The following is a 22,124-nucleotide window of genomic DNA, read 5'->3' as shown; positions in this document are numbered from 1 at the left end:
CGTCATGGAAGAAAAAAGGAACGAGATGTTGCTCTGCCAGATGGTATTATCAGAATAATTACGACGTTATATTATGCTATAAAAAGAATGATCCTGAAGCAAAAGCTATGCCTTGCATAGATAATAGGATAAAAGCTCTAAGACAAACTTATTCTGGTATTTCTAAAACCCTATTTTTTTTTATATATATATATATCCTTGACATAATTTACATAAAGATACTATAAACATTTACAGAGGCTTATAAGGGCAGAGAACAGCCTTCTAAGCCCTTGCGCTCATTCTGCAATGCTTCGTTATTTTACTTCTGCTTTTTCGAAGTCTTCATTCTGTATTTATGAAGCAGTCTATCAGTGGACTCACAGCAACTACTGTAGCCCCTAAATGTGATTTTGAGTGCAAGCTGCCATGAAAATGCCCACAACAGAACCAAGACCCTTCTTCTATATCCCACTACATTATTCTAGATAATAAATCTGCAAATGAAGCTTAATCTTCAGCTGGTTCTGCGTCATCTTCAACTACTAGATCCTGCATAGCTAGTACTGTATCATCTTCTACAAGATCATCTGAAGCTGTTTCTGCATCATCTTCTACTAGAGCATACACCACTGCAGCCCTACTAGGAGCATATACCAAGAAGGAACAAGGTCGATTATCATACGATCCATCCTGCACACCGTGTTTTAGTAAGTTTCAATTGACACGAGAAGTAAGTTTATGTAGCATGATTAGCAATGGATATCACTACTGCCTTTGAGAGAACTCAGTTCACATAAAAATTCACTTTCACCCCGCCCCCCAAAATTCCAAAAATAAAAAATAAAATACAAGAAACATGCTTGTACACAAAAAAATATCATCTTACAAAAGTGAAGTGTTCAGCATTGTGGTCAATTCTGTTGAATCCACCAAACAATGGATCATCTGAATCCAAAACAATCTGCAAAATAACAGCACAGGTTTAACCATCTAGTTATGACAGAACTTTCAGCAATTCTGAAGAATGATGAGAACTACACTTCTCTGAAGATTTACCATAAGATAAGCTGCTTGAAAATTTTAAATTATACTAATTCTTGCAGACATAAGAGGTCATATAATTCCCTTTCATAATGACCAAGATCTTTTAAGCCTTCAAGGAATAATATTTCTTTTGATTAAGAATGTAAAGTTACACTCCAGTCTCAATACCACAGCCAACTGAATAAATGTATGCTATTTCAAGATTCTATGAAAATTTAATGATGTCCCACTACAAAAAAATAAAAAATAAAAAAAAATAAAAAAAGGGGATAAAATCAAATTGAACGGTTGAACCTAATGCAGCTAGTTGAATACACAAGAAAATTCTTCCATCATAAATTATGCTTTGCCAAACAGTTCCTTATTCTAACTTGGCAATTCATTAATGAACAATCGAAAACTAACTCCTTTCAGAAGTCTATAGAAGGTATTAGTCTCATACACTAACAATTGAATGGGAGTATTATAAGAAACTACAAACTAAATTAGAGTAACAGAATGAACAATCACATATCCTAAATTCAGAAGCATACCTTATATTTCCCTGGCTTCAAGCAACCAATCCGGTAATCAAAGTAGCTACTCGACCAGTGAAAATTGAAAACAAACACCAAATTTCCCCTTTCAAAGACTATGATCCTATCATCTTCGGCTTTACGTGATATATACTGGTGCTCTGAAGTCATGAACTGCAAAAGATACAGAAATAATCTATAATGTTGACTTCATTGTCATGTGGTTTTCCTTAACCAGGATATGCAACATATTGGAGAAAGAATAGAGCAGAAGCTAATATGCATTAATCTTAAACAGAGACATATCAATCAATCAATCAAAGCCTTAATCCCATAAGCCTTAAACAGAGACATATGTACAAAAAATCAGTTTCTAGCAGCTAGGTTTGAGGCATGTGTATCCCATGCACTTACTAAGTGTTTTTTTTTGGGACTCTTAATTCTTAAATCTCAAGATTAGATCTGCTAGAGGCAGGAAGGAATTCATGCAATTCAAAGTGTAGCAATATGGGGCTCTTTTGGATCACACATCTAGAAACTGTTAATGAACATCTCATAATTGCTGAAGGAGGGGAGGGGGGGGGGGCATTCAAAGGATCATATAATTCAAAACCACTAATAGTGGTGGATGTCTACAGATATTGGCCATCCCAGGGGGAGAGGGATCTCTACTGTCTCCTTACCACATCCAATAATATACAAAAACTCCCTCACCTCACAAAAGTATTGTTCATACCTTTGATTGACAAAATCTTCAACCAAGTCATTTATAGGTCTGTTAACTTCCTTTCAGATGCTAGTACGAGTAGTACCAGTTCTATAATAATTCTGCTACTTGCATTATATTTTTTACCGTCCCTCATAATACTAAAAATGAATCAATCAGCTTCCTTCTGTAAAGGCCATTGAGGGGAAGGAGCAGAGCTGTACCCAATCTGGTCTTCTTCCTAAACTCGTGTCCAAGACTTATGAGATTCTATTTTTCTGCTGACCCAAAAAGTTATTACAGCCAACAAGAAGATACACAAGGACTTTTTCTTTGGGACTAATTAAGATAGAATTTGCAGAGATAAGACAAGTGCATAGAACATTTTAGTTGGTTGACGAAAGACTAATTGCTACGACATCTGATTCCTGAGTCCCAATCAAAGCTTGGTATGGATAAGGTGATTAAATACCTATCATCACAGATCACCAGAGGGCAGGCTAATATTAGCCAACATGATCCCTGGATTTGAAAAAATGTGACAACTTAGCATTCAATTTGAAGACAGGGGTTCACGCATTTCTTATGCGGTCAGAAATGAACGTGTTTTGTGTTGTTCAAGGTAGGTATGCTAGACATGGGATTAAGGATAAATAATAGCTTTGCATGAACTTATTGATATAAAATAAGTGTGTTTAATGCATGAGAGTAATGTACGCTTCTAGTATTTTCTTTCCAATGTTCTTTTGCTGCAGCAGCGTGGTCCGAGGCAGTTCATACAAAATGTGACAACTGTTCACTTATCACCACAATGTACCAAATGTTCAATGATCACCATAATGTGGATGTGGAAAGATTAAATGGAAAAGTGTTCAGCACTTCTATAAAAGTCAAAGAATATACACACACAGTGTGAGCTTGGTGTGTGTGTGTGTGTATAGTCCCTAGTTTTGGGTAAGGTAAAGGTCATCCACTATAAATTGTACGAAGTATATTGTATATGATTCCCCCATCCCATCCTATTCCTGGCTTTGGCTATGGTATAGATCATCCCTGGTATAGACACAGAATGACATCCTGTTAAGCAAATAGCTTTCTTTAAAAGAATATGTAAGAAAACATACACCATATTTTTCTTCCAGATGCTGCATAGCTTGATCAAATTCTTGCAGTCCACGATATCTAAGATAGTCTGCATCACCCTGAATACACCAAAAAATAAAAAGCTATTAGGATGGATAGATTATAGCACATATTCCACAAACAGGCAGAACTTCATTTGCTCAAAAGTTTCATCTCCTATTGAGTTTCATCTCCATGATATTTGTAACAAAGACCAATCTAGTTCCTATCCTAGCTTGTTTTGCTGTAGAACACTAACAACATTTTCTACTTTCTTGACAGCTTGTGCAAAAATCAATCCCCTTTCTCTCCTCTCTTATAATGGGATTCTGTCAAGGAAATTTTAGCAAAAACTTTTGAAATTTCAAGTTGAGTTATGTTCTATCATTCATCACTCTTTATTTCAGTAAAAGGAAGGGTTGCCTCTGTGAGTTGCAAAGGCCAGTTAAGTTGAGTCATGAAGGGATTATCAATAATTACAGTTTGCACCTAATTTTTGTAGTATATTGCATCATCTCCAACGCCCAAAGACACCACCGTACAAAATTTGACAAAACCCAATCAATCAATCAAAAACACAAGCATCAACTTTGTTGCTATTGTTTCAGCTAACCTGAGCACTAGAACTACTATTAAAATTGACAATTTCCAATTTCATAGACATTAAGAAAATTATCTCTTGGCCAATCAATTTTATGTGCTAAACAGATAGTGACTTATGCTTAAAATTCAGAAAAAATGAATAATACTTGATAAACTGTATAGAAGTCAACATTGTCCAAAATACAACAACAACAACAACAACAACAAAGCCTTAGTAAGAAATTATTTGGGGTCGGCTAACATGAATCGTCATAAGGAATCATACCAAAATGGCTTATAGACAAACAAAAATGTTTCACTACAAAATGAAGCTACTGTAAGTTAGGAATATACCAAGTCAAACCTTCGCCGACATTTATCATAACTGTTATTGTTTCCTGGGACAATTTTACCAGTTGGAAGATGTTGATCCCCTCGTGGAAAATCTATCCACTCTGAAATGTATCAAAAGTCGAATCAGCGACCGTACAGAACTTAAAGATCCGATGTGAAAATTGCAAAATTCGATCAAATGTATACTAATACAGTAAAAAAAATCATCAGATTTACCTGGGTGGCCAAATTCATTTCCCATGAAGTTGAGATATCCTTCTCCACCCAATCCCATAGTAATAAGTCTGATCATCTTATGCAATGCAATTCCACGATCTATTCGTGGTGTTGATGGTCTATCCACGGCCATAAAATCATACATATCCTGAAATCATTAGCAGATCTGCATTAAATCTGCTTGTACGCTGCAGACATTGACAGGAAAGCCATGATAGGGTATCCGTGTATGACAAATTATAAACATCTGACATCTAATATAAACTGCAAGGGATATATTTTTAAGGATGAAGAGAATGACTTGTGCATTAGGGGTACTAATCGACAAGGTTGAATAAAATATGCAATCAGCAGGGTAGGATATCTTCTAGTCTGGAAAGGACTATATATAGGCTTACAGGAGTTATAGTCAACAAAATGGCAGTATATGGGACATTCATTGCTGTCATTATTGTAGCTGCTATATCAGTGTCATAACCAAAAACATTTATTCCTTGAATGTTATATTGTTTCTTCTCCAATGTTATACAAGTATCGTTTTTTTCTCCACTAGGGTACAAACTTCATGTTTTCACCATAGTATTTTCATCTTATAAATTTTTGAAACATTGCAAAGACTGTTTATCATATTCGTGTTTCCAGACAATAACCGGTAATCAGTCTGCCATCCAATTAATAAAGCATTGAAACTACCCCACCCCACCTACCCCCTACCCCAAATGTAAAGTAAAATCCCCGAAAGCCCAAAATAAATAAGTCTCTGACCAATCTACACATTTAACAAGAAAAAATATTTTAGTACAATAACCAAACTATAGTGTTAATATGACTATATGAGTAGATAACCACGGGGAAGGAGAGGATCAATGAAGTCCTGTATTGCTTCTGCAGCCGAAAGGCATAAAATTAAGAGCACAAATGGAAATCTCACTAAGCAGGATTTTTATTATTTTAGTCCATCCAGAAATGACAGTAACAGGAATGGGATCAAAGCTGCCTTTTGATCTCAGGTATGACAAGTCAAATTAAGGGAAATAATGTGATAGTTATGCAAGCACTTAGAGGTCAAATCCACAATACTTGGGGGAATCTACTATCTACCGAGCTATTACTTTGAAAAATAATTAAAATAAATAATCACCACATAAGTAGCCTGAGCCCAGAGGTATAGACTTACAGTGATATTACTCAAGAAATCATACATGTTAAGTAACGTATGTTTGATACATAGTATTCATTGATTATTAAACATAATAATTCAATAACCTTACATATCACCAGCTTGTTACTATGTAGATGTCATCTACTGCAAATTTGAGCATCAAACCAAAAGGGGGTTTGACATGGAACCTTAAGTTTTTGTAGTTTAGCTTCTATAACTATAAGAAAGATACCATATGATGCATCTGCAAGAGAGCGTAAAGAAACTGAAACAAATCTGAAACAGTACTCATCTAACCTTGTCCATCAACCAAAATGCAATCGTTTTGTCACCGACAAGAGCTTGGTCATGACTTTCAGCATATGATACACATTTCTCAGCCCATCGCCGGTTGGTCAGTGTGTGAACGATGTCACCCATTCTCCAATCTTCATCTCTTAATCTGCAGATGTGGTTGTCATACAAAAATGTCAATATCATTAATCAATTCATGTTTAGATGAAAAAACACTTAAGAAAACTTTGCACCTTTCTAGCAAAAGCTAATAATATTTGTTAGTAATAAACAAAGATTGATCCTAGATAGTGTTATGTTAAATAAAAATAAATACTAAAAAAGACTCATTCTCAGATTATTGGTTGGTAAAATTGAGGACATGGAACGAATTCTTTCTCACAAACTGAAAGTATAATATTATACTTCACAGTTAAGATATTACATACAAATCTGTTAAGAGAGAAATAAAAGCATGTCTCCTAATATACAAAAAAATATCAAGGCTGCCTAAACTAGTTGATTCTTCTTATGTTAAGCCACAGCAGACAAATTAAGTTCCTTAAACATTGCATAAACAAATAAAGACTGAATGGATTAGACTTTACTTCAGTATATGCCCTGGAAAGGTTTTAACTGTTCCCCTACAAATCAAGTTGACACATATTTTAACTCTGTTATATAACCTCTTGACCACTTCCAAATCCTTATCCTAACATTAATGAATGGATAGAAGTCCGTCTAAAATGTGGTTCTCAAAGAAAATACAGAATTTGATCACATATGAATACAAGTCAAACATGATCACACATGCAAGTCCTATCAACAACTGACATAATATGAATATGATACAGGTCAGAACATACTGGAGAAGCTCTATCCATTTATCAGCAATAGCCATATGGAGACGGTAATCAAAACCAACACCACCATCTTGCGTTGGAAGGCCGAAAGTCGGCATTCCACTGACCTGTAAGCAGCAGGCAACAAATGTCTTTAAAAACATAATTTAGGAGAATAAAATACACCAAGGTTAGCAGAATACAGCTCTTCTTCCCTTGTTCAGGCCAAAGACAAGCCCTTCCACAAATTGCTAGAAAAGAAAACATGATGATAAAGTTACATACAAAATACATAATTAGAAAAGGGTTTTTTTTTTTTTTTTTTTAATTGCAGAGGTACAAGAACAATATTTTCATCGCCATAATAAGCAAACTTCAGACTATGCTCAGTTCTTTCACCTTCCACAAAGCTAAGCTTGTGCTATCTTGTTAACAATAAGTATACTTATTGTAGTTGTGAACTGAACTTAGGAAGTCTTCATCTGATCGTATTGGAATGGCATCAAATCTTATTTTTCATGAAACTTGCTTTATATTAAAACACAACATAGGAAAAATAATTTTGATCTCATGAAAAAGGGGGGAAAAATTATTGATAAAAGAATTTCTTTTAAAAAAAATTAGACAAATATACACTACATCAAACATTGAGAAAATGAGTGATATTAATGATCAAAATGTTTGTCCCCAATAATTTCTAAATAAAATAATTAACAAAAGTTAAATCAGCATTTTTGGTAATTAGAAGTACACAAGGAATCAATTCAGACTTTAAGTGATCAGCAACAAGTGTTAGAACTCAACAAAATAGAACGTTTTATTTAGGCTAGAAGCAAACACCTATCTCCTCGTAGCCCTTGTTGGCAACGAAGTTCTAGCAATAGATTGCGAATCCAACAAGACTCAGAGACAACATTTGCAACACCTACTAAGCATATATCTTAAAAAGATGAGTGACATACATCTTCACCAATGGCTATAGCCTCAGGAAATAATCCGTGTATCATGTCATTCACCAGCATTAGGTAATTCACAGCATCCACATCGGTTGCAAAACCAAAATACTCTTCGTAATTTCCGGTAAATGCTACCTACAACAAACAAAAAAAAAACAGAAAAAACAGCTGTCAATACATGATTAGAGACCATCAAAGAGAAGGGTCTACCACGGAAATGATGCTAACAAAATAATTTCAAATTGAAGATGAAATGCAAGTTTTTTATATGATAAAATCTGGTAATTTCTAAATAGAAGATGAATATAGAGCAAGAACACAAAATACATTTTCATGACATTTGAATTCTCTAGACAAAAAAAACAGTATATTGAGCAGAGTTTCCATATTTTTACTTTCCACAGATACTAAAATTAAGATCAGAAATCTTGTTGTCTTCAAGAACAAATTTGAATTTAATGTCAATAAGATTATAATTTGATGTGATAATAAGTAAAACAAATAAGCGAAGTGCAAATTGGAGTTCTTGAAAAAGGGAGGTCAAGTTTTACCTGCAGCCCATGATGAGTGTACATCATTGAAGTTACACCATCAAATCTGAAGCCATCAAATTTGTATTCTTCAAGCCACCATCTCGCATTAGATAGAAGATACCTGAGCACCTACTGAAGATGACACATAAATTTACACAGACCAAAAATGGAACGGAAGCATACTATTCACAAAGTGGAGGAATACTTACTTCCCAACTTCCATAATTGAAAAGACGAGAATCCCACATCCAATGATACCCACGTGATCCAGAGTGAAAGTAGTGGCTATCAGTTCCATCGAACATGTTCAGCCCATCTAGTACATTGTTTGATGCATGGCTGAATTTCACAAAATATTAAAAAAAATATAGCGAGAATCGTACACAAGTAAAATCATTATGACTTCCATACTGAAGAAACCTCAAAGCTCAAACTAATGTTCATAAAATCAATTACAGTTTTACCTGTGCACAATATCCATCAAGACGACGATACCAAGCTCGTGAGCTCTATCTATCAAGGACTTGAGATCTTCTGGAGTACCAAAACGACTGCTTGGTGCAAAAAAATTTGTCACGTGATACCTAGGAACAAAATATGAAACATTAATACATATACAGATACAGCATATGAGACAGATATTGAGGCATAAAAACGTATCCCGAGCATGCAACCACCAAGCTTAAGAAAGAATATAAAAAATATACGAGCAAAAGTATTTGGAAAAAGAGAATCAATAAAGATGTATTAAAGGTACCCAAAGCTAGCATAATAGGAATGTTCCTGAATAGCCATTATCTGAACAGCATTGTAGCCCAGTTTTTTTATTCGAGGAAGCACATCATCTCTGAAGTTTGCATATGTATTAATGATTGGTTCCTGCAACTCACATAGTACAGCTTTCAGAAATACAAGTAACTGTAAAAGAAACATGTGAGGAGAACTAAATAGTTAACTTTGTCACAATTCTAATGATGAATTGATGACTTAAGACACTCAAAGAGGAATGGATACAGTGGACTAGTGGAGACTGTTTGTTGGATGACTTGACAATGACAATGAAAATGGATGAAAGCAATGATCTGAAGTTTCATGTTATCATCGAAATAAAATAAGATTGCCTTTTAAGTTGACGAGAACATGAACTGACCCATGTCTAATGGAAAGCGCAATGTTGGGTAAGACTATATAAAGTTGAATCAAATATGGAGTAATACCGATGGAGAACATCTCATTCTGAAATTATAAATAAATCAATACCCCATATTATTACTAAAAAAGACTGCATTGAGGGATTGCAAGCTAAAAACTACTTGAAGAATAAGAAATGAACATCTCCAAATGACTATCAAATAAGCTAACACCTCTATTTTTGATTTTCTATTTGGAATGTGCACACTTGACCAGTTTTTACTTATTATATTTTCTTCTTCGAGACTATTGTGAACGAGTAAAAAAAAAATCCCCTTTTTCTCCTAGTTTTCGACTTTTGACAAATATTTAAAGTGGAAGTACATCTTTCTTGAATGTCTTTGATTAATATGTTGTAGAATACACACACACACATATGTTCAGATAAAACATACGAGCAGTATTATATTACACTAACAACAACGAATACAAGGGAAGATCAGCAGTCCCAAGACTATAGTAGAAGCAAGTACAACTAACAATCTCTTTGAACATCTGACAAGGAGACCACTGGCCAACATCTACATATTCACTCATTTTCACAATAAGGTTAATCATGAAGGCATGGTGTACGCCTTCGTCGTAATTCCTATACATTGTTAGACTGTACTGCAAGTATAAGAAAGTTAACACAGTTAAGAACTAAAGAACTACTCAGATACATGATAATAGACTATTAGTATGTCTCAATACCTTAAAGTAAAAGCATTTAGGTAATAAACGTAAAAATGAAAAAAGGAAAAGAAAAAAAAAAAAAAAAAAAACCCTATCCCTAGAGTTATTTAAATTTTATGTGCATCACCGTATAAGACACATAATATCCAAGTTTTACAACATTTAGTGATCATGTGATTAAGAAAGTTACAATTCCAAGGAAATTATTACCTGTGAATTGAAAAGGTATTTTAATATAACTATAGGATAATGGGAGTAGGACTTCCCAAAAAATAATTCCCCTTGCTCGGTAGGGAGTAGGTGAGTCATCTCATCTACATTATGGAAGTGGAACTTCCCCCAAGAAGTCGCACTTCGTATGTTTTATCAATCAAACAGCCTTGTACCTTTCCACTGGTCTGGAAATTTTATAACCTATGTATTTACATGTCCACTAAACAAGCACTTAATTGAACAGAGAATAGCATCTCATACATCAAGGCAACAACTCAGCAAAACATCAAAAATATTAAGTATTTAACAAAAAAGAAAAATAAAAGAGAGATATTAAGAAAATGATTCAGTATTTAACATCGTCATTCCCAGGGAGAGAAGAAATGCGCACCGTACTACTCATGCCAATATGTGACTCATAAATTCTTAGTGATTTTGGTCTCTTTGGTTGAGGGTGCTTGAAAACGTACTTTTCCTATAAAAATTACAACACAGAAAGTATTACTTCACTGATGGAAACAGAAAATAAGAAATGTTAGCACAAAAGCAACAACTCTTACCATATCTGATATTAAACAGTATGTCTTACCTCTTCTGGTGGATCATAATAGATCCCATTGTATGGGATTTCACCTGGTGCCTGTACAGAAAATTTGATCCAAGCGGGGATAGAGTCTTTGATTCCAGAAGGAGTGTCCATGTGAATCTAAGAAATCAAATCAAAATTTAAGAAAAAAGCCATATAATTAGATATTCAGTATACAATTTCTACAAGCTGATGTGTCAAAGTTTTCTCCACAAATAAGCTGGAAAACCCATCTCCTACCCCACGATCTATTCTATAATGAACAAACATTACATTAGCACATTAATTTACACAAGCTCTAGTTCAAACATTACCTTCACCCGAGAGCCATGAGGGATAGCCGATGAACCATCTGCATTGTTCGGCAAAAAGATTTCCCAAACACCAAATTCATTCTGCATTCACATAAGCAATTGTGGAAGTTGAAGCAAAGGAAGTAAAAACATACCAGTACACAGTAAACAGTCAGGCTTTAAACTCATTCTCAGATACTAGCCAAGACCAAAATCAGCATTAAAAAAAAAAAAAGAGAATACCTACTTTAAAAAGCTCTTATCTTACAGGGCACAACAATAATTTACCCTTAAAGACACTAGGATACATACCAGAGCACCTAATATTTTCAAAAACAGAAACCAAAGTAATAAAGAGGTAGAAACAGAAGGTTATCTTATCAGGATCCCAATCTCTTTTAATATAAAACAGGACAAAAGTAGAGCAGTAAACAGCTAAACACATGCTTCCTCTAATCTTTTAGTTGTTTTGACCATCACACTGGCCAATTCACTACTTTTACCATCTATATTTTTAATGATATACAGTATCAATTAAAAAATTGTAAAAGGTTGATATTTTCAAAATATACATTGCAACTAATCCAACAATCTATTAGAAATTAACATTTTTTTTTACAAAGAAAAATTAACATCTTTTTAATATGAGTAAAAAAATATGGTCAAAGTAGGGTGTATGATAGTACAAAAGTCAAAACATTGCATTTAAACTAGAACATACAAAATATTACTACACATGTTTTAGATAGACAGCAGTTCATCATAAAGCTCATTCTCCATGATTGGAGTTTGAAATTGGTATGGCTTAAGCCAGAGCTTCCACTATCATGATTTACAACTAGTTATTCAATGTTTTCATTGGATCTTTTTCTTATTATTTGAAAAAAGATGGGGAGGGGAATGGGTAAGGAGATTAATAATTCAGCGATCTGATCATTTTTGATTTCTCATAGACACCACCATTAGGAAATTGGATTCAACAACCAGAGTTCCACTGGGAAGGAAGCAACTATAGCAACAAAGAAGTTCAATAAAGACGTACATACATCAGTAGCACATCAGATGGGTCAATAATTTATCTTTCTTGCCTCCCTACCTTAACAAGACCTATCATACAGACATACAGCATTCCATAGATGTAGTGGCCAAAAAAAATTAAAAAAAAAAAAAAGCACTGAGCACAATTTTCAAAAACAAAAATAGCATCATGGTCAAGAGGAATAGCATACCCGAGTCATAACATCAGCATTAGGATTCCAATTGTTGAAGTCTCCAACCAAAGATGCTGACTGTAAACAAACAGAAAAATGATGTACATGCAGAGAGAAGAAAAGAGGAGGAACAAACAAGTTCCTTAACGACAAAATTCAAGAAAAAGGGTAAAGGATACCATGGGTTCTTATTTTATTTTACTGACCAAAACAAGAAAATAATAGTTTTTTTTAAAAAAAAAATAAAAATAAATAAATAAATAATATAAAAAAAAAATTAAATAAATAAAAGAGAGAGAGAGAAAAGGACAAATGTAGTACAAAAAAGCCAAAGATGACATTGCGACCAAGGCAGTATCAATAACAGCTCTCAAAAGCCCACAAATTCTTCCCCAATACAATTATATAATGCACAAAGAGTAAATTATTACAACGAAAAAAGATAAAACCCATGCCAATACAGTTGAGAATTGCCACAGCGCCACTCAAATGCTACCCTGACCACTTATTGCTAGCTTAACTGCTACCTTGCCAAATACATTTAGTTTTTTTCTAACTAGTATTTTAACCTGATTAAAATGCTAATTGATACCTAAAACATTACTGCTGAACAGGGCCTAACTCATTGCATTGGTACAATAACTTCACCATTACTGCAATTGCTACACAAGTTACCTACATCAATTTGGCTGGCCGCTCAGACCAATTATGCCACAATGCATTTACTCAAAAAGGTTAGAAGTGAAGAATTCTTTCTTTTTATGTTGTAAAACTAAGATACTGCTCCATAGATATGTTAATATTTCACAATGACATTACCTTAAGTCTTTAATTGTTTACTGGCCACAATAAAATCCTTCAAATACTCTTCAGGTTACAAAAAAACCTCTCTAGGTACTCTTATATTCATCTAGTTCCCGCCTATCTTAGTAATCAGCATTAAACAATCTGTACAAGGTAGTTTCACTCAACATAATAAAACCATAGACCATTTGCACTATGCATTTTTTTCTATGTACGTAAGCAATGACCAAATTAGATACAGAGTCAAGGCAGAACAAACCTTTGCTCCAGGTGCCCATTCTCTGTATGTTATCCCTGCAGCACTGCGTAATATTTAACATGAAAATTAAGAGATGGAAATTAAAAGCAAGAACACCTCAACAAAAGATGACATCAGTCACTTCACACGATTATTTGTGATGTAAGGAACTTGATGGACATATAGTAATGAACTCCAGCATCTAGACATTTTGTAAGTGATTTTCTCAATTTTAAAGATAGAAATAAAAATTTAAAAAAAGAGGGGGGGGGGTGGGGTGGTTTAACTGATTAATTTAGCAATAAAATAGCAGGGCACCAATGTCATAGCCCCAGAACAAATAGAGAGTTTGTTATATACACCCGGGTGCACCGTACACCCATGAGTATTTTGTTCTCATTTTGATGATTGTTTTAACTTTAATCATCAAATGAAAAGCAAAAACTAACCTCGGGTTAGTTGGGTGTACAGTGCACCTGGGTGTATACAACAAATTCCAGAACAAATATCATAGTCGCAAAGTTAATTGTCATTACTTATAAGGGACTACCATAAAACTATGCTACAAAATGATGATCAACGAGCAGAAATATTAATAGATGACCAGGACCACAGTAAACAAGTCATAAAAGAATCTCAATCCACATTCTTCAACAGCAACCAGATCCCAATCATAAACTCGTTGACAAAATCCTATGGTCTTATAGGTAACAATTGCAAAATTCTGGCTTCCTTGAATACTTCTTTCCAAGTATTTAAAGTCTTTCAAACTAATACTAACCGGAACACTCCTGCCTCCAAAATAAATCATAGGGAATTGTATACAGCCTTACACCTAGGATAATATATAGGTTTTCATCAGGGCCGTCTTAAGTATTTTGGGGGCCCTGTGCTAATTTAAATATGGGCCCTTCGAATATTAACATCTTAACTCAGCAATGGTTTATTTATCTAATTACATATTTTTTTACTCTTTTTTTAAAAAAAAATAATTAAAATCACGATTCAATACTTCAATCATTAAAAACAGTCTATTAGAAAAATATTGGACCAAAACTTGGTGACAGATATCTAAAGCAATAGAGTTTCAATTAAAAAAAAATTACTGCATACTACTTTCACCAAATTTGAAACTTACAATGAAGATACATTACTAATTATTCTGAAATTCAATGTAAAATTGTAACCTTGTATATAGATGATTATATAAATCTCCAAAAGTGAAAGGCATAGATAAAGTTTGCTTAGTATTAAAAAATAAAAAGTCATACAAAACAACTAAAGCGCAGAACACATTCTTCAATTTTTTTTATTTTCCTCTAATGAAAAATAAAAATAAAATTGTTGAAGATGGGAAATGCATGAAAGCACTGATTGAATTTTGAGAGTTGGGTAGTTATAAATTGTAAAAGAGGTGAAGAACTATTGATACAATTAATTGTTGAAAAGTTAATGTAAAAGAGGTAATTGTTGTAAAGTTAATGTAAAGATGAAAGGTTGAAAAGAGAGAAGAATTAAAGGCAAGATGATTTAGTTATTTAAAAACAAAAAAAGACTTCTTAAAGGAGTCGATCCCGCGACCCACGCTGGCCCAAGGATATTCTAACAAATTCAGTTCAACCACTCCGACATTCACCCTATATTGGGTAAAAGTTGCAGGATATATTATATATACACAAAAAGAGAAGAGGCCCTTTTAATTTTGGGGCCCTGTGCTAAGGCCCACCTTGCACACCCTCTTCTACGGGCCTGGTTTTCATTAGACCTTTGATCCAAAACACAACAGCTATAAACCATCTACCACATCGCAAAATAAAAAATTGACGCACAGATACACAAGTCATTTGAATTTTATTTCCTGTAACCCAAAGTCAAAGAAAAGTAAACTTAGGCTAAGTAGATTAAAGACAAATGATTGATTTTACGAATGACAACTTCCAGTACTTAGAATCACAATATTATACAAGCATAATATATACCCCATTGTAGGAGTAAAATTTAATAATATGCTGGACACCATTATGATATCATCTAAAATCTGAAACATTTTCAAATTTCAAAGCCAAATTCAAAGCTATTAGAGGATGAAAATTGGCCAGATAAGAAGTGACTAAGTGAACATAGGGTTTGAGAGGAAGGATTCAATTAACTAGTTATCTAATTTAATAAAGTACCTTTAAATAATACCCTTTATCTATTTCTTAAACTTAAACAACACAACCATAACAAATCCATACTGCTTCCAAAATCTTATTCAAGCATTGCTTCCTCCACAGTTGTTAGAGCATTTAGTCAACTTCAATTACTCCATTACTTGACATTTATAATTCCAATGTGCTATAATTCAGCAAAAAAAGCCAATGTAATACTCACATTGCCATTTTAAATTACCAATGCAATATTACTTGTTTGCTTTAAACGCCAAATAACAAACAACTCCTTAATGTGTGCATAACTTCAAAAGACACTTATTATGAAACATAGGGAGTAAGATGAATTTCAAAATAAAAAATGGTTAGGAAACAAAAAAAAAAAAAAAAAAAAAAAAAAAAGTTAAACAAACTACATTTCTTTAACTCTAGGTTTCCCTAAGTTATATTCAATAGTATCCATACCTGCGAGTGAAACCCATCTTTTCATATCCGCGAGAAAATTCCTCCATGCCACCTTCATACTTGTTAATTTCTTCACGCAATTTTCTGTACATTGAATATCTACAAAAGACAAGCGATCAACATGTAAGTGTCCATATAATTTTAATTCTTTTTATTAAAAGTGAGCAGCAAATAAACAACTAAAACAAGCCAAAAGGAGCGTATGTTAAAAGACAAAATTATACCACTTACTATTTAGTCAAATGTTCTCAGGTAAAAAGGAATATTTATAATTAAAGAAAGTGATAAAGTTAGCAATGTAAGTATAATAAGAAAACTAATTCAACTTCTTAATGGATCCTATGAAACAACTCCAACGTCTTTATTTAAACATGAAAAATTACGGAAAGAATCATAGCGTGACTCCTAACCCAAATCTTATTATTGGCATAGTTGCATGTACTTGCACTGAAAATTCCCTCCATTTTGAGATAATGCTTTCCTGTGAGTTTTAAGGCCATAAGTACTGCCCACTTCAATCCAGTGCATTTGTTTTAACATAAAATAAAGAATACATTTTATCGGTTAAAAAGCAACATCTAGTAAAATCTTTATTTCTTTTGTATTGTATAAGCTATGTAATCCCAGAGATTAAAGATTTCAAGTAGATGAAAATAAAAGAGAGTTTTTGTATTTGACTGTAAGAATAGCCAAAATCAGCTGGATGTAAGCAAGGCCACAATCCCACACACACACTACACAGGCAGCTTCTTTTAAATTATATGGTTTCAGGAGCTGGAAAAAAAATATACTGTATATATTCAAAAGAGGAAAAGGAAAAAACTCACACAAAAATTCACCATCCCTCTTCTTTCCCTCTCATATATATATATATATATATATATATATATATATATATATATATATATATGCCAACCATATTGTTGAATGATTCTTCAAAATGCATGAATCAAAAAAACAAACCTAAACCTCCACTCTTCTCTCCAGTGACACTCTCTTAGGCGTGAATAAAGCAACCAGAATCACATGCATAACAAAATATAAACATAGGGGAGAAAATCTCACCGGTAATCAAGATGTGTACGATAATTTTTCAAAAGTGGATCGATCTCATATATTCTCTGTCCATTACCAGGTGGAGGAACTGATCTTCTGGTGACAGAATCTTGCACATCTATATCTTCGTGAGTATGAATTTCAGCCATAGATTTCTTATCAGCCACACTATCTGTGCCTCCTTTCACAGTTTGTACATGTAAATCATGGACACCCTACAGAAAGAGAAAAAACAGATGCACATTTAAGTTGAATAAAAGTGCATATTACAGGCAATCAGAATGTGATTTAAACCATAACCTGCCCTACTAAGCATGTAACCTTTGGAAAATTAGAAAACACATACTATTGCATGCCTAAAGTGCAGTGGGCTTTCAGACAGCATAACATAGTTGGGAAACCAAAATAGTTACCAGATAGCAGCCAAAATAAATAAGTAAACTAGAATAAAAGATTTCCATTAAGGTTGCAGAGCTTGCAACTTTATATCTCCAACTTATGCACAACTGTATGAATAGTTGTTGATCAAATTAATCCTGACACATTGTGGCATAGGTTTTAGGATTTAAGAAGCTGGTTTTCCCTCCTTTAATAGTAACCAACTATATATGTTTCTCGATAGCAACTACATTGACTGGTGCAGATGATTCTTGCCATCATTTTTCTTCCCCTAAATTAGGAAGTAAAAGGCATACCCAATTCAATCATCAGCTAGATATTATTAGGGGACACAAAATATTGACAAAGAAACCAAGTTCGCACCTCAGTGTCATTCAAATTTGAATCAGAACTTAAGCCTTCATCAGATGGAGAACCTTCAGCGTCACTGCCTGGAACAAGTACTTTTTGAGATTCTGTCAATGTTGCTGATGAAGAATCAGAATCATAGGGCTTCTGGGCGTAAATCTTCCCTAGAAAAAAGGCCAAAGATAAGAAGTTAAGAGGCCAGCATATAGGGAGTGGTGATAGTAAGAGGAACAAGAATGAAAATTGAACTCCTGCCCCTAAAGCCCCAGCAAACAGATATTGAACAGAACAAAGCATGAAAGACATTAAATAGACAAATAAATGTGCCGATTAGAAATGAAATCTGTAATTATAAAAATCCTCTGTATCTTATTCCCCCTCAAAACAATTGATGCTTGCATTAATAATTCACTTAAGCTAAAGATCTACACCTTAAATACAATTGTTAGATATTACACTTTTCAAACAGCACTGCCATCTGCAATCTCAACAGTCCCATAAGAGTATTTCCCTTGTTATGTATATCTAGTGCCTTTACAGTTGTGAGATGCAGACTTGTATCTCAAGGGATGCTTCCCAAGTATGTAAAGCATGGTTAGCAAGCATTATTCATCCCATTGACTATGTTTAGAGGCCTCTCCTCTATTATCATAACTCTTCGTTTTACTGCTCCACTTTTTCTTTCTCAAAAAATGACTCAAGCCTAACCTTCAATTATACCGAAAAGAAAAGAAAAAGATTTTCAAAGAAGAAAGAATTATGGCTTGTTGTTGCCATCTGACTTCTAAGTGCATCAGTTAAAAAGAAAATTTGGTCGTCTGCTATACCACTCTAGATCAATCACTTCAAAGACGCCATAAATTATGTCCCGAATCGGACTTGTCCTCTATAGCATTTCCTACTACACGAGATCATGGATCCAACTCGTCAACATGCCTTGGACTGTAAGATAAGTATGCCACTGATAATACACAAAAAAAATAAGACATGGTCATATCAACCAACAACCCAACCTCTCATTGTATGAATCAATCAAACACAAACAACACCTCCAAAATCCTACCACTCCTACAATCAAGCACAAACAATTGCGAAGATCAGAATTGCCCCGTCCTAATCATTACTCATTAAATTTCTTCACGAACTAAACCAATATACTACCAATTACCCAAAATTCCTCAAAATTAACATAAAATTCGAAGAACGACTGAGAATTTCCACAATTTCTAATGTCATGTGTACCATCAGCCAACCAGACAACATAATAACAGAACAAAGGCTCTAAATTGCGAAAAATCATGATATAAATCATTACTATAATCAAAACTTTCAAACTGTCATAATGCTTTCCCAAATATCATAAATGCAACGCCAAAAATCCTTAATATCCCAAAATCATCCATTCAGCATTCAAAATGTCCAACACAATCATGCAATTTAATACTAACACCAAAAATTGATAACAAAAACCACTAATTCTCGATTTTTCATGAAATTCACACAACAAAATCAATGTACATAAAAATCAACAATGCAGAAATCAAACAAAAAATCAAATTCAACAACACAAAAATTACATTTCCAAATATCAATCAAAAATCATCAAAACATTTCCAAATTCCAATCAAAATTCATCAAAAAAACAGCAATAAATCAGAGAGAAAAAGTGAATACGAGAAAGAGAAGCGGAATTCTTGTTGTTGTTAAGGAAGACAGAGAAAGACGAACTCCTCCGATTATCGCCATGAAAACAGCTCGACTTATGAATAGAAGGAACAGTAGTCGGAAGACGAATTCCAGAGATTGTATACACCATTGTTGAATGCTCGATTTCTTCTTCTTCTGAGTTAGGGTTTCACATAAATGGAGAAGAGGAGAGAGAAAGTAGAGAGAGAAAGAGGTGGAGAGAGAAAACAGGGTCGAGCTTGGAAGTGAGTGAGAGGGAGTAGAAGAAGGAAGAGAGAGAGAGTATCGAAAACTGCCAACCAAAGGAGGGAAGATCTCACATGACACAGAAATCAGAATTAATCAATTTATTTTATTATTTTATTGGAGTACTAAAAATGGAGAAATATTAATTAATTTATTTAAATTTAAATACGATGTAAGATATTTTTAGTTTATGGAAACGTGTGCAGCAGAGATTGCATGGAGATTGGGTGACTACTCGGTTTGTTTGTTCCTACTCACTCTTTTTTCACCTTTCTTCATCCTCCATCGTTTATTTTTTTCTATTTTCATCTATACTTGTTTTAATTTGATCCGGCATTTCTAGTTTTATTTTACCTAAGTTTAGACGTTTATGATACTTGCTTGAACCTTCTGTTGATTTTTTTTACTTCCTCCGTTTCATGATGTCCGTGTTTCGTAAATCGATGTATATTTTTACCTATTTTTTACCGCAAATATCTTTAATCTCACATTAGCAAAAATTATAAAAGTTGAATCTTAATAATCTATTCACCAAAACGAATTGAACTAATCCCACATGACTATATTTGTTCATACAAATTAAGATAATTTCAAAAGATTATCTTTTTAAAAAAAATCAAAGATTCCAAATAAGAACATCATTGTGGAACTGAGGGAGTACTACGGAGTGATATAAATATGTTATTTGAGACGTTATTATAATAGCTTTGATTTTAGTGGTAATGAAAATGTTATTGTGATTCAAACGTTATGAGATCTATTAGAATAGATTTTTCATACTACTTTATTTGTTTTTTATGTTACAGTTATGTTAATATTTGATTCATCCTTTCACTCAAGAACAATTTTATGACGATTTGTTGTAATATAACATTTCTATATCTAATTGTTACTCCATGTGCGTTTTCAAGAACGTTAATGGACCTGTCCACACACACACACACAAAAAAAAAAAAAAAAAAAAAAAAAAAAAAAAAAAATATGTTAATGGTAATACTCTAATACAGAGTATTTGTACCTCCATCTCACTAATCTTTTTACACTATTTTTATTTTATAATACTTGTACAATTATATTTTGAACACAATTATAGGAGACACAAGTGTGATGTACATAGAAAGTGATTTTTTAATGTGCAATTGAGCTAATTGGACGTATTTAAAATATACGTGGAAGATAAAAACAATAAGAGAAAGAGTGCAACTAAAGTTGGTAGGAGATAACAATCAATAATAATAATAATAGTCACATATTTCTACCTTTTAAAAAGTTTAAATCTTATAAGTTATAACAATGTGCAGACATTTATACCCTTTAAAAATTTTGATTTTTACTTTAAAAGCAAACTCTTATGAATTGTGTGCAAAATTCATATTGTGTATGAATTGTGTAAAATATTTGTTTACTTATTTGTTCTCATTTAATATTAAGTGTGAACAACTAAGTTTGTGGCTTATGGCCAAGCTGAAAGAGGTTCCATATATAACTAGCTATGACGTGTGCATTGCATACATTGAGGCACCCTAGCTAGTTATAATAAGAAGTGTTTGAAGCACTAAACATCTCTGCTAAAAGAATACAGTGTTGCAATATTTTGGAGTAGAGTAATGTATGATCAAATTTGTCAAATTCCACCATTTTTTCTATTATTATACTCCTTTCGTCCTTAAAAGATTGTTCAATGTATTTTGGCCGAATTTTAAAAAATGACCATAAATACATAGTGATATAAATCCAACAAAATTTCACTTGAATCATTCATGTCATTGTGCATTTTGTTACAATTAACTTTTTTATATTTTTGCATGTGTGAAAATGAAAAAAAAATTACAACATAAGAACTCCGCCCACCTTTTTTCATCCATCAATATTCAATTTGCTCACACTAACACTTTTTTTTTCCTTTGAAGGATGTCATTGGCGAAGTCAAGATGGGAACAATTGTCCTTCCACTTTTTAGGATAAATAATAGTTTATAAACAATTTGAGTGGAGTTATGTGATAAAGGAAAGGAGCTAGTCTCGTGGTTAATGTGTTAACAATAGTTGTTAGGAGGTTATACGTTCAATCCCTCAATAATTGTTCATTTTCCGATCCTTATTGATTCAACTAGTGATAGTATTATACTATTATTTACTGAAATCAAGTTCTAACTTCTAATTAAATTATCTTAGCAAAGGTATTCAATCCTATTAAAATATCTCAATATAAATCAAATTGTTTTAAGATTTTTAGAGGTGTGGAAAATGACTCAGGTGGATCCACGCATGAATCAA

The 22,124-nt window shown here is 33.3% G+C and overlaps 1 protein-coding gene across 1 annotated transcript; it reads right to left on the bottom strand.

Annotated features, from left to right (window-relative positions):
• Positions 1-94: 94 nt before the first annotated feature.
• LOC110684699 (1,4-alpha-glucan-branching enzyme 2-2, chloroplastic/amyloplastic-like) lies at positions 95-19,947 on the bottom strand. The gene is made up of 22 exons (XM_021861140.1): positions 19,591-19,947; positions 17,932-18,080; positions 17,179-17,384; positions 16,114-16,212; positions 13,520-13,562; positions 12,475-12,534; positions 11,267-11,347; positions 10,956-11,072; positions 10,758-10,841; positions 9,045-9,166; positions 8,752-8,871; positions 8,497-8,626; positions 8,306-8,416; positions 7,761-7,889; positions 6,823-6,926; positions 5,981-6,125; positions 4,522-4,669; positions 4,306-4,406; positions 3,372-3,449; positions 1,560-1,715; positions 869-943; positions 95-672 (listed from the first exon to the last, which is right to left on the bottom strand). The coding sequence occupies exons 1-22, from the start codon at positions 19,730-19,732 to the stop codon at positions 490-492; spliced, it is 2,583 nt and encodes an 860-aa protein (XP_021716832.1). The 5' UTR covers positions 19,733-19,947; the 3' UTR covers positions 95-489.
• Positions 19,948-22,124: the final 2,177 nt, after the last annotated feature.

This window comes from Chenopodium quinoa, unplaced genomic scaffold (assembly GCF_001683475.1).
Source record: "Chenopodium quinoa cultivar QQ74 unplaced genomic scaffold, ASM168347v1, whole genome shotgun sequence".
Taxonomy (NCBI): Eukaryota; Viridiplantae; Streptophyta; class Magnoliopsida; order Caryophyllales; family Amaranthaceae; genus Chenopodium; species Chenopodium quinoa.
This window is presented reverse-complemented; position numbering and strand designations above follow the sequence as displayed.

Excerpts from the sequence above, each read along its gene's own strand:
- LOC110684699 (XM_021861140.1), bottom strand. The coding sequence starts at position 19,732 with ATGGTGTATACAATCTCTGGAATTCGTCTTCCGACTACTGTTCCTTCT. Across the intron at positions 7,890-8,305 it reads ACACTCATCATGGGCTGCAG|GTAGCATTTACCGGAAATTA; the intron begins GTAAAACTTGAC and ends TGTTTGTTGTAG. Across the intron at positions 1,716-3,371 it reads ATCTGGAAGAAAAATATGGT|TTCATGACTTCAGAGCACCA; the intron begins GTATGTTTTCTT and ends TATCTTTTGCAG.